Source organism: Etheostoma spectabile, chromosome 18 (genome assembly GCF_008692095.1).
Source record: "Etheostoma spectabile isolate EspeVRDwgs_2016 chromosome 18, UIUC_Espe_1.0, whole genome shotgun sequence".
NCBI classification, from domain to species: Eukaryota; Metazoa; Chordata; class Actinopteri; order Perciformes; family Percidae; genus Etheostoma; species Etheostoma spectabile.
Window position 1 is genome coordinate 26,119,610 of NC_045750.1, and position 10,770 is coordinate 26,130,379.

Here is a 10,770-nt window from a genome sequence, read left to right on the forward strand (position 1 = left end):
GGCCCCGCAGGATCATGGGACTTTGTACTCCGGTTACCCTGGTAACCAAAATTGGAAGTACTTCTCTTCACACTACAATATAGTCGTCACTATGACGCTTAGTTCAGTCACAGCAAACAGCTCCAACTGTTCTAGTAGATTTTATCATGAAATCGATGTCACACCCGCGTTGGAGAAATCCTCAGACATATAGTATACTCATTTCCTGTTCAGACCCCCCAGAATGGCCACAACCCTAATCTCACAAATTATTGACAAAGACAACCCAAATAGTACCAAGTCACTCAGTTCACTTCATTATTTGTTTTAGCAAACAATAATGATAATTTCCACTTTCTGTGTAAGGTTTTTTAATAATATTAATAATTTTAATAGCTTGATGTGCAACATGGCCTCACAGAAATCCTTTTGTTATGTAAGCTTGCTGAACTTTAACTTGCAGAAGGTTTTTGTAAATATGAAGTTTGATGTTCAAAATTTAACACATAGAATGAATTTAATGGAGAAATATACAGTGTGCTTAATAGACTAACAATAGCCTGTCCCTTCTTTTGTTTTTGTATCCTGTCTACCTGACTTTTTCTGGTGTTTTTTGTTAAGTTACATCACGAAAAAATGGAAACTATTTATCCATAGCTTTGCTCATATTTTTCCTCTCTTTTAAATGAACAGTATTCAGTGTGATGATGTCGGTAGAACTAAACAAGACATTCACACCTACCTTAACTGATTCATCAAGTCCTGACTACAAGGATCTTAAATCAAGGATTGAGTCAGTGGTAAGTGCATTGATTACTCCATATCCAATTAAAACTTGTATTTCCTGTTCCCCATGTTACAATGTTGACATTAAATCCATATCTCTCCCACAGTTAAGGGAGCAGTATAAAGGAATCACAGGGTTTATCAGTGCTTCTGTAAACAGATTCAGGTATGGAATTTCTGGCTTAAAAGACATTTTTCCAGTAGGACTCTGTACACATTTACACCACAACTTTATGTTTTGTTTGTTCTTACAGAGAAGGAAGTGTAATTACAGACTTTGGTGTTCAGACGACCCAGGTTGAGCCGACTGAAGTGGCTAAAGCTAACACAAAAATCCTTGTTGCAATGAGTTCTATTGCCCCAGTCATTGGTTCAGTTACTGCAGATTTTAACAGTAAGTTCAAAAACAATTACCAAATTCTTTTTTGCTTGACTGAATTCCCAACTGATCTCTTTTTTCCCTTTTTTTTTTTAAAGGTCCAAATCCAATCATCTTACCAGAGCTCACGTATACTGGTACAACCATGGTGCTGACATGTGGGCCTCCTGAGATCAATGTGGGAAACATCAATGTTTCTGTGTGGACATTAAATGGAAAAACACTTACAGGTCCAAGGATTAAAAAAACTAATTCTGGCATGGTTCATAAACTTACAGTTGACAACGTCATTCTTGCTGATATGGGTAAGGATTTGAACTACTAAGAAGTAACTATACTATAAAACTACCATAACTACTATAAAATGTTACAAATGCAGTTATATAAACACTTTCAAAGCTGGGTGATACATTTCCTTATTCTGGGAAGTGATATCAGACATAGTGCTGTTTGGGATTTTGTCAATCATATATTTCAACAGAACACTGTGAAAAAGCAGAGACATTATCGTTCATTATTACTGCATCTCCCAATAAATGTTGGACTGAAAGCCCCAACAGTCCTATTCCTACACACATCTCACAAATGTATCATCAAATTATTTAGTCAGCTAAAGGGAAATACTGGCATGTGGCAAACTCTAAATGCATCTTTGTTTTACAGTATACTAATGCAATCATTAATATTTACTTCTCTTCATCACAGGACTTTACAAATGTACTCTGATAGGCGATATTATTAATTTCAACCAACAAGGAGATACAACAAACAAAATCAAACAAGCTCCCATTATACAACTAAATAGTGTGGATAACGTGTATTGTGATGGGACAGCAGCACAGAAAAAAACACTTGAGTGTTGCGTGCAGCCCCCCTTTATGGTCCGTTGGTTTGACTCAACTGGTGAACAGTTAGGTAAGTATGAAGTGATGAGTTAAACTGTTCAATCTGACTTACTGAAAAGCTGGACACAGCTTTTTACAGTTTATATTATTAACACTGTAAAATGTTTACAGGTTCCTATGCTGAAGCTAACTGTGTCAAGTATGATTACATGCTTGGGCCCTGCAGTGAACAACAGAAAATAAGTTTTGTTTGTAAGGTAGTTGACCCAGAGAATTATTCTAAAACAACAGAAATTAACGTTTTCAAAGACGGTAAGAGCAACCTTTGAAATGTGTGTGGCTTAGCTAATATCTGTTAACTGTTTTACCTTTTTTTCTGTGTAAAACTAATTGATTTTTGTAATTCTTTAGTTCCAACATGCAATGATAATCAGTATGGGCCTGGACGAGTAGGCGACACAAAAAACGCAAGCTGTGGTGCAGGTCAGGCTGGGAGCAGGACTGCGGTCTGTCAGAAAACTGGGTGGACGCTTTCGAAGGACACCTGCATCATAACAGCAATCAACGAATTGTTCATTTTTTCAACGGTAGGTGAAACACCATACCATACGGTTGAATATTAGTTAATAACAAAAAGTAATACCATGTCACCAGGGCATGCAGTTAAATTTTTTGGCCACCAGCCACACCGGCTTTCAAATTTGTTGATGACCCGCGTTCCTTAATGGCTGCTAATTTTAGCTGTTTAGTCACGATTCCTAAAGGAGGAACTTTTCTTTCTCTAAGCCATACACACGATAGTCACTGTACTACATTTGTTCTGTACTACTGTTGTTTAATCAGGTTGTGGATGAAAGATACAGTATGAAACTATTATGCAGGTTTTTGATTGTTTCTGTCATGTACTGAGGTGCAGGTAGTATCGGTGTCAGCCTTTCAGTTGTGGAGGTTCTGAACAAATGTTATGATTCTACAGTACGCACCTTACAATGCACACTTCAGGCAGGTATTATAATGATGACGCAATTTGAATATTTCTGCATCAAGAAAATTGTGTTGCCCATTGTATTTTCTATAATATCTATTAAGAGTGGATGTTTGTGTGGATCTGTTGCAGGAAGACCCGGACAGGATTTCAATACTTGTTAAACTCAACGTTAAAAAAATACTTCTAATAGTTCTGAACACAAAGCAGCACTCCACATCTCTTAAAACGATTTACAATCACCACATTGCTAGCATTGTTCATGCTTATAGCTGTCATATAATTCCGTAGCACCCCTCCAGCTAGTAGCGTCCTAAGCCACTGTCTCGCTCCGCTTTGTCCAAAAATGGCTCTGCTGGCAAGCACATGTAGATTTATATATGGTGTTTTATCCAGGGAACTACTAGGTCACATCCCCCTGTTGAAGCTCAGCAAGAAAACAGTCTGTGGAAACAGGAACACTACTGTTAATACCGCTTCGACATGGCAAACTCTGACTGCAAGCTTCAGCTGTTTGGTCACCTTCTGCTTAAGAACCTCATGCTGTGATCGCAGCAGCTCTGGTGCCAGAGTCTCTCTCCACATATTACCATCCTTCTGTGTGAACTTGTTTGGCAAGGGCTTGAATGTAATGGACATTCAGTCATATGTAAAAGTTTCACACTTTAGCTTTGAAACACATTCTCCTAGCCTGCCCTGCCAGTTTCTACTGGCCACAAAAAAGCATTTTTGCATTTATCAGGAAGAGTTTGTAATCTCATGCTAACATGTGGTGTCATACGTTTCTGTGTATTTTATCTTTTAGAGTTTGGAGAAGGATGATGTACAGAACTTTGTGGCGAATCTAAGTACCACGGTCCAAGAAGAAAAAGACAAAATAGCAACGTCATCTGCAACCATAACAACTATTGTTGACATCCTAAACAAGATTGCAAGTGTTTCCACTGGTGTTGTCATTCAACCGGTGATAGAGGTAGGCTAAACCTTCCACTCTGTAGCCTTTAGAAAAGGTTTTGTGTTTTTTCATCAAAACCCATTTGACTTTTTGAAATGTCTCTTCATTTGCAGAATGTACTTGAAACAGTTGATGTCATCATTGGTAAGGAATCAAGACAGTCCTGGACATTTCTGAATGAAAATAGAACCCGCAGTGCGAGCTCAGAACTACTTTTTTCAATGGAGTCCCTGTCTGAAAGGTTGGACGGAAACCTTTCCTTCGAGACTCCACGGATCTTGCTCAAAAGAACCATTACGTCTAACAACACCTTTACAGCCGATCTGAACAACAGCATTTCCATAGTGGTTCCAAACATCCCCAGCAACAGCTTTTTCACCACCATCACCTTCTCCACCCTTAATAATGTTATGCCAGCACGGAACTCCAGCTTCAACCCCACCGGCAATGACACTGTCACAGATAATGCAATAAACGCTGCTGTGGTGCTGGCCAAAACAAATGCAACAGTTAAGAATGTTACTCTGAGCTTCAACAAGCTTAACAGCTCCCTGTTACTAAACCCACAGTGTGTCTTCTGGAACTTCACCCAGTTCAATCAGTTGGGGGTTTGGGATGATGATGGTTGTACGTTTGTTTCCGATATAAACAACACTGTGACCTGCAGATGCAACCATCTCACCTCATTCTCCATTCTGATGGCAACAGACATCCCTCCAGAACTGAGAGAGATCTTAGACATAATCACTTATGTTGGAGTTGGGATATCTCTGGCAAGCTTAGTAATATGTCTCATTATTGAAGGATACGTGTGGAAAGACGTTTCTAGAAATAGCACGTCCTTCATGCGCCATGTTTCCATCATTAACACTGCCCTGTCTCTGTTGATCGCTGACATCTGTTTCATCATCGGGGCCTCTATTGCCAAAAACCCCCTTGAAAACCCAGGGGAGGACTATAAGGTTCCACTTGGACCATGCAGCACAGCAACATTTTTTATACACTTTTTCTATCTTGCTCTGTTTTTTTGGATGCTTGTGTCGGGCCTTCTGCTTTTTTACCGCACAGTCATGGTCTTCTCCCATATGTCCAAATCAACCATGTTGGCCATTGGCTTCTTACTAGGCTACGGGTGCCCTCTGCTTATAGCTGTTATTACTGTTGCTGTCACAGCACCAGGGAATGGATACATCAGGACAGACAATGCTTGCTGGCTCAACTGGATCCAGACACGTGCCCTGCTGGCCTTGGCCATACCTGCCTTGACTATAATTTTCATCAACATTATAATTGTGATCGTGGTATTATTCAAAATGCTGAGAAGAGGTGTAGGAGACACCGCCCAAAGAGATGAAAAGCAAACGCTGGTGGTCATTGTCAGGTGTTTAGCCATTTTGACTCCTTTATTTGGACTGACCTGGGCGTTGGGAGTGGGAACCATGATATCATCAACCAATAAGGGAATCCACATTGCTTTTGCATTCTTCAATTCACTACAGGTATTTGCATTCATTGACATACAAAGTTCTTAATGCGGCCTTATTTTGTGTAATAAAACATTTTGTGTTCTTCCAATGACAAAAAATGTGCATTTCATCTATTTTTCCATAGGGTTTCTTCATTTTAGTGTTTGGGACACTATTCGATTCAAAGGTATGTTGACTTTAAAGAAAGACGTTTTGTAAAATATACTTATTTGCTTTTCAGAGTGCTGCCGTAGATGAGAAGATAGATATCATTCTGACAGTAATGAAGACATGATTTAAGTCCTTTATTAACTAATGGCAGCAGCAGTAAAAACAATCATTCAAAACTTTATTTCCTTTATTCAAAATTATACTCAAAAAAATGTGCAGAGGTATTATTAACAAAATGTATTTAGTATCAAAAATAAAAAGTCCTTATGGAGCAGACGGCTCCTGTCAGTGTGATATCAGACTTTTAATTACTCAAGCAGTTACAGACAGGTGATACTTAGCTTAGCATAAAGACTGGAAGCAGCTAGCCTAGGTCTGTCAAAGCTCAAACATCCATCAACTCTGAAGCTTATTAATAAATGGTATTCAAAAACCAATAAGCTTGGGGGCCAGGGTAGCTCATCTGGTCAAGTGTGCCCCCCATGAACAATGGCCCAGTCCTTAGCGCAGCAGAAGTGGGTTCAATTCCGACCTTTGCTCCATGTCTCTCTCCCCTTTACCGTCTTTAGTTGCCCTATCAAATAAAGCCCTAAAATGCCCAAAAAATAATTGTTCCAGCAACAAAATACGCTTTTTCCCCAAAATCTTCCACAAAAAAAAACACAGTAGCACACAGTATTTGAATACTAATGATTTGGACATTAACATCCATTTTATTGTGCCTTTAGATCCGTTCTATCCTCTCAAGACAATTACCCACACCAAGCACCGGCTCAAATACAACAAGAGTAAGTGCATTTTATTAATATCCCAAAACCACTGCATAAACAATTTAAGTTTGTGAACGTTTTTTTGTTTGAATGTACAGACCTGAAATGAATAAACTGTAACAATAGAATTCACACAGACATTATTAAAATTTCCTGCCATAACTTTATTTTACACATTTATTTTTTCTACTATAGAGTACAAGTGGAGGTATTTCTTCTCTCAGTGGCCTAACGTGGATCAATCGACTGCGTAGAAGAAGACGTAAGTTGCGATTTAAATCTGGCTTTTTTTCTGTTTACTTGAATAAGCTGTATTATAAATAATATATTTGTCTTTCAGATGTCTATCGTGTGTCAGAAGTTGCAAACTCAAGAAGCACTGGTGCATCGGAGTCCTTCGTCAATATCTGAATTCCCAAATAAGACTGTACCCATAACATTTATTTAATAACTGATTCAAAAGATCTGGCAGTTATCGTAAGATTTCAGTAAAAAATCTGAAAGAAAAAAAATTAAAAAGCTTACTGGGATGATATTGTAAAAGCTACTATATTACTGCATATTATAACATTAATGTTACTGTTCTGTACTGTTTGTGTAATGAGAAGCTCTAGGAAAGCAAGTGGGACATATTGAAAAGTTCAGATATACTATATTGTGAATGTAACAGTTTTTTAAAACGTTGCTTCACGTTTGATTCCTAAATGGGAGTCCATTTCTGCTTTGTTAGCCAACAACTTAAGCAGCTTATAATTAATGAATGTCGTAGAAGTAGATCCTGAATAACTCTGAATCATGACTTATGAATCAATATGTATCTCACTACACAGTACACTCAAGTACCGAAGGTATTTAACCCATTCAACTCGTCTAATGCGGACATGTGGTTGGTGGCTCTCACAGTCAGATACCGATGCAAAAGGCCCACTTCAGCATCTGCATGGGGGGGCGATGGGCATAGCAGCAGCTCGACCCCGTCGTTGTGGGATGACGTGGGAGGACTTTCACCCTGGAGACGGGGGTTTGAGTCCTGTTGTCCCGCGCGGCACTTAAAGGAGCTCTAAGCAATGTTGGGTAATGTTACTTCTTGACATTCAAAGTACTTTCAAACAAAACAAGACTAGCTCGCTCCTCCCTCCTCCTCATCCCTTCCCCCTCCCCTCCCCTCTCCTCCCCTCCCCCTGGACTTCCGCCCACCCTACCTTTACCCTGCATGTTAAGCGTAAAAAAATCACATCCAGGGTCCGGACCAAGCGCGTTGTAAATTATCGATTGAGTCCATTCTAAATAACTCTGAATCAATGACTCTAAAATCTAATGCATTTAATGATAAAATATTTTTACGTAAACTTCTCATGATTACCTTACCTTACCTACCATGCCTATGTCCCCTTAAGTAAGCAGAGCATCATAATTCCTATCTGAAAAGTAGCTAATAAAGATTTAACAGACTACTAATCCTACTATTTAATGGAAGGCTGAAATCTAGAACTTATTTTAGGGACACAAATGTGATGTATCTTGTGATATAGTCTCCATGTGTGGATGTATGTACATTGCTTGAAAATCAGTCAGCACTATACCAAAATCAGTCTGTACGTTTGTACCAGGAAATCACGTTTGCACATTGGTATGGAACGATAAATTGAGCTTTGGTAGTGGAGCTCAGTAATGTGTAATATCACAAGCATTGCCGTTAGTGAAGTGACTGTACATGTATACGGTATTAACAGTAGCAGTTGTTTTTTAATCATTGTATATTTTGAGTTATACATCTAAGGATGTTTTTACTCTGACATGCAAGATAACACGCAAAGCATTGCTAATTCTGTTAAAACACGAAACCATTTGGTTACCGATAGTCACCGATTATTTATAGCATCATCATATGTGAAATTATCTTTGGTCTTGCACATGTTCAATGACTATTTGCATGTTATAAATGCTTTTATTGGACTCTACTTGAACTCTTATTTAAGATGATGAAGCAGGTCTGAGGGTGAAACTGTTTTCTGTGTTTCAATCTATTTTTGTCACGTTTTTATTACATATTGCTTTGAAGCTTACTTGGTAAATAAGAGTTTTTCCATAACTGCTAGCACGTCCCAGTTAGACAGGAAATGCAGTAAACGTATATACTGTGCTTATAATGATAATGATATAATAATAAGAAAAATGCATTTTCACTCCCATCGTGTTAAATATGGAAGCTTTATCAGGTGTCTTTGGCATTGTTATTGAAGCATTGAATGACAAACAGCGAAAGACCAATCAGCACTCTTCAAAAAAGGAAAATGCAGAAGGTTGGTGACAGACATCAGCAAAAACATACAGGACGTGGTTCCAAACGCCAAGTTCATAGGGTACCCAGGAAACCAGGTGGGGGGTACATGGAACAAACAGTTGATGAGATATGTCAAAGACAACAGACACACACACACACACACACACTCACACACACACACACACAGATTGCTAACTGAGACCTCTCCCATTAGAGGTGTGAAGGACTGGTCCCAGAGCTGCTCTGGTGGTGCAGGGCGGTGCTTCTCCCTGAGGTCCAGGACATTTTAAGCAAACTCTAATTGTGAAACTTTTCCAACAAAGTTACAAACTGGAACAATATATATATATATATATACACACACACATACACACACACAATATAATAACAATGACATGGCAATGGCAAAAATAACTTGATATTGTAACCTAACTAACTACTGTACTGAGGCTCAGTCATGTAATCAATGACAAAACGATGCCATGTGGTAGAATTGTATTTTGACCCCCCCGCCGCACTCAAAAAATTAAAAGTATCGAGGTTTGTATCAAATCGTGGGTCAAATTCATGAACCAAATCGTACCAAGGTTTGGTGTATCGTTACAGCCCTCATCAATACACAGGGAAACTTTAGTTTTATTTTGTGTTGTTAGTGCACAATATTATGATGATTAGAAATGTACAATTCAGAAGTAAATTATAATCTATTGTTCTATCTTAATAAGCAAGGATACATTTTGGCAAACCATAAAATTATCAAAACAATTTTGAATTTGCAAAATCACCCCGAAATATTTGTCCTGAGATTATCATTCTGAAAGCTGATCTGAACCAGCTGTAAAAGAAAGCATAAATAAATGGATTGAGCGTTGAATTTGACAGTGTAAGCCAGTTGAGTGTTTCTATCACAGGAAGTGGTGGGGGGTTATAAGATAAAGGCTGAAAGACAATACAGAGAAAATAAGGAGTCAAACATAGAAGAAAAACTCCCATTACTATAGCCAGAGTTTTAGTGGCCTTTCTCTCATTCTTACTGACAGCTGCTCCAGACTTTGTTCTCTGACAGGTTGTGTTCTGGATGCTGTTCAGCTGTTTCTTAGCAACAAGAAAAATCTTCAGGTAGATGCAGAGCATTATGATCGCTGGGAGGTAAAATGAGAGAACAGGTCCTATAGTGTTTGCCATTACAACGTCAACTGAGCACATCCCTTCACATGCTCCTTGGCTGAATCCTGCAATTATGATGCCAATTCCAATTAGAACAGAAACCCCCCAACTCACAATGACCATAACCACAGTTACGTGGACGTTTATTTTAGTTCTGTAGGTCAGAGGCTGACACACAGCATAATATCTGTCCATGGAAATGCAACATAAATTAAGAATAGAAGATGTGCACAGTGATACATCAAAGCTGTCTCGTATTTTACACAATAAATGTTCATTATATACACATGAGCTTACAGTGAATGCCATGCTAAAAGGAAAAACCAAAACTCCAACAAGCAGGTCAGCCACACCCAGAGAGAGAATAAGGTAGTTAGTAGGAGTGTGGAGCTCTTTGAAGTAAATGATGGAGATTATAACAAGAAGGTTTCCGCATATTGTGGCAACAGATAGTATACCAAGTAAAATATATACTAATACACATACTATGGAAGGGTTGCTTGTAAATACATAACTTGTATTATTTAATTCATAACAGGGATGTATGCTATTGACAGTGTAAGTCCTGTTGTCAGTCACGTCTGGTTCCATGCTTTTTTGATTTCTGAAATAATAATCTATATTTAAGCATTGACATCTATTGAGTCAGCATATATGTACAATTACAGCAATAGTAATCCTTTTAAAGAAAACAAGACATTATCATTTTCAGTTAATTTGAGCTTTTCATTAAGTTTGTGTCCCTTACCTGGTAAATGTAACACCATGCAAGGACAGCACTACGTGTTCTTTTTCACTGCCCCTGTGCTGAGGTTTAGGACCGGATTCACTATTTATGATCCCCTATCTCATTACATGAATGGACAGAGAATGTGGTCATCCAATCAGAAGTGGCATGAGATACAAAGATGACAAGTGACGTTACATTAACTGTTTGTGTGTGTGTGTGTGTGTGTGTGTGTGTGTGTGTGTGTGTGTGTGTG

At 38.5% G+C, this 10,770-nt stretch overlaps 2 protein-coding genes across 2 annotated transcripts in view; one reads left to right on the forward strand and one right to left on the reverse strand.

The window, feature by feature from the left end:
- The window catches only part of LOC116706586 (adhesion G-protein coupled receptor F1), a 17,187-nt gene extending 8,890 nt beyond the window's left edge, over positions 1 to 8,297 (forward strand). Inside the window, exons 3-15 of the mRNA XM_032543513.1 lie at positions 673 to 779; positions 873 to 931; positions 1,020 to 1,159; positions 1,243 to 1,449; positions 1,850 to 2,059; positions 2,161 to 2,301; positions 2,401 to 2,576; positions 3,780 to 3,947; positions 4,043 to 5,428; positions 5,541 to 5,582; positions 6,295 to 6,354; positions 6,532 to 6,598; positions 6,677 to 8,297. Of these exons, the coding sequence (XP_032399404.1) occupies positions 684 to 779; positions 873 to 931; positions 1,020 to 1,159; positions 1,243 to 1,449; positions 1,850 to 2,059; positions 2,161 to 2,301; positions 2,401 to 2,576; positions 3,780 to 3,947; positions 4,043 to 5,428; positions 5,541 to 5,582; positions 6,295 to 6,354; positions 6,532 to 6,598; positions 6,677 to 6,747 (2,823 nt within the window). The 5' untranslated portion in view covers positions 673 to 683 and the 3' untranslated portion in view covers positions 6,748 to 8,297. The remainder of the gene's footprint in view (positions 1 to 672; positions 780 to 872; positions 932 to 1,019; positions 1,160 to 1,242; positions 1,450 to 1,849; positions 2,060 to 2,160; positions 2,302 to 2,400; positions 2,577 to 3,779; positions 3,948 to 4,042; positions 5,429 to 5,540; positions 5,583 to 6,294; positions 6,355 to 6,531; positions 6,599 to 6,676) is intronic.
- A 533-nt stretch (positions 8,298 to 8,830) lies between these two features.
- On the reverse strand, positions 8,831 to 10,378 carry LOC116706703 (trace amine-associated receptor 1-like). Its single transcript, XM_032543644.1, has 3 exons — positions 10,051 to 10,378; positions 9,406 to 9,978; positions 8,831 to 8,889 (listed from the first exon to the last, which is right to left on the reverse strand). The coding sequence occupies exons 1-3, from the start codon at positions 10,376 to 10,378 to the stop codon at positions 8,831 to 8,833; spliced, it is 960 nt and encodes a 319-aa protein (XP_032399535.1).
- Positions 10,379 to 10,770: the final 392 nt, after the last annotated feature.

Coding starts and splice junctions, on each gene's coding strand:
- LOC116706703 (XM_032543644.1), bottom strand. CDS start 10,378: ATGGAACCAGACGTGACTGACAACAGGACTTACACTGTCAATAGCATA. Junction 9,979..10,050: donor ATATAATGAACATTTATTGT/GTAAAATACGAG, acceptor GCATTTCCATGG/ACAGATATTATGCTGTGTGT. Junction 8,890..9,405: donor CTCAGGACAAATATTTCGGG/GTGATTTTGCAA, acceptor CCTGGACCTCAG/GGAGAAGCACCGCCCTGCAC.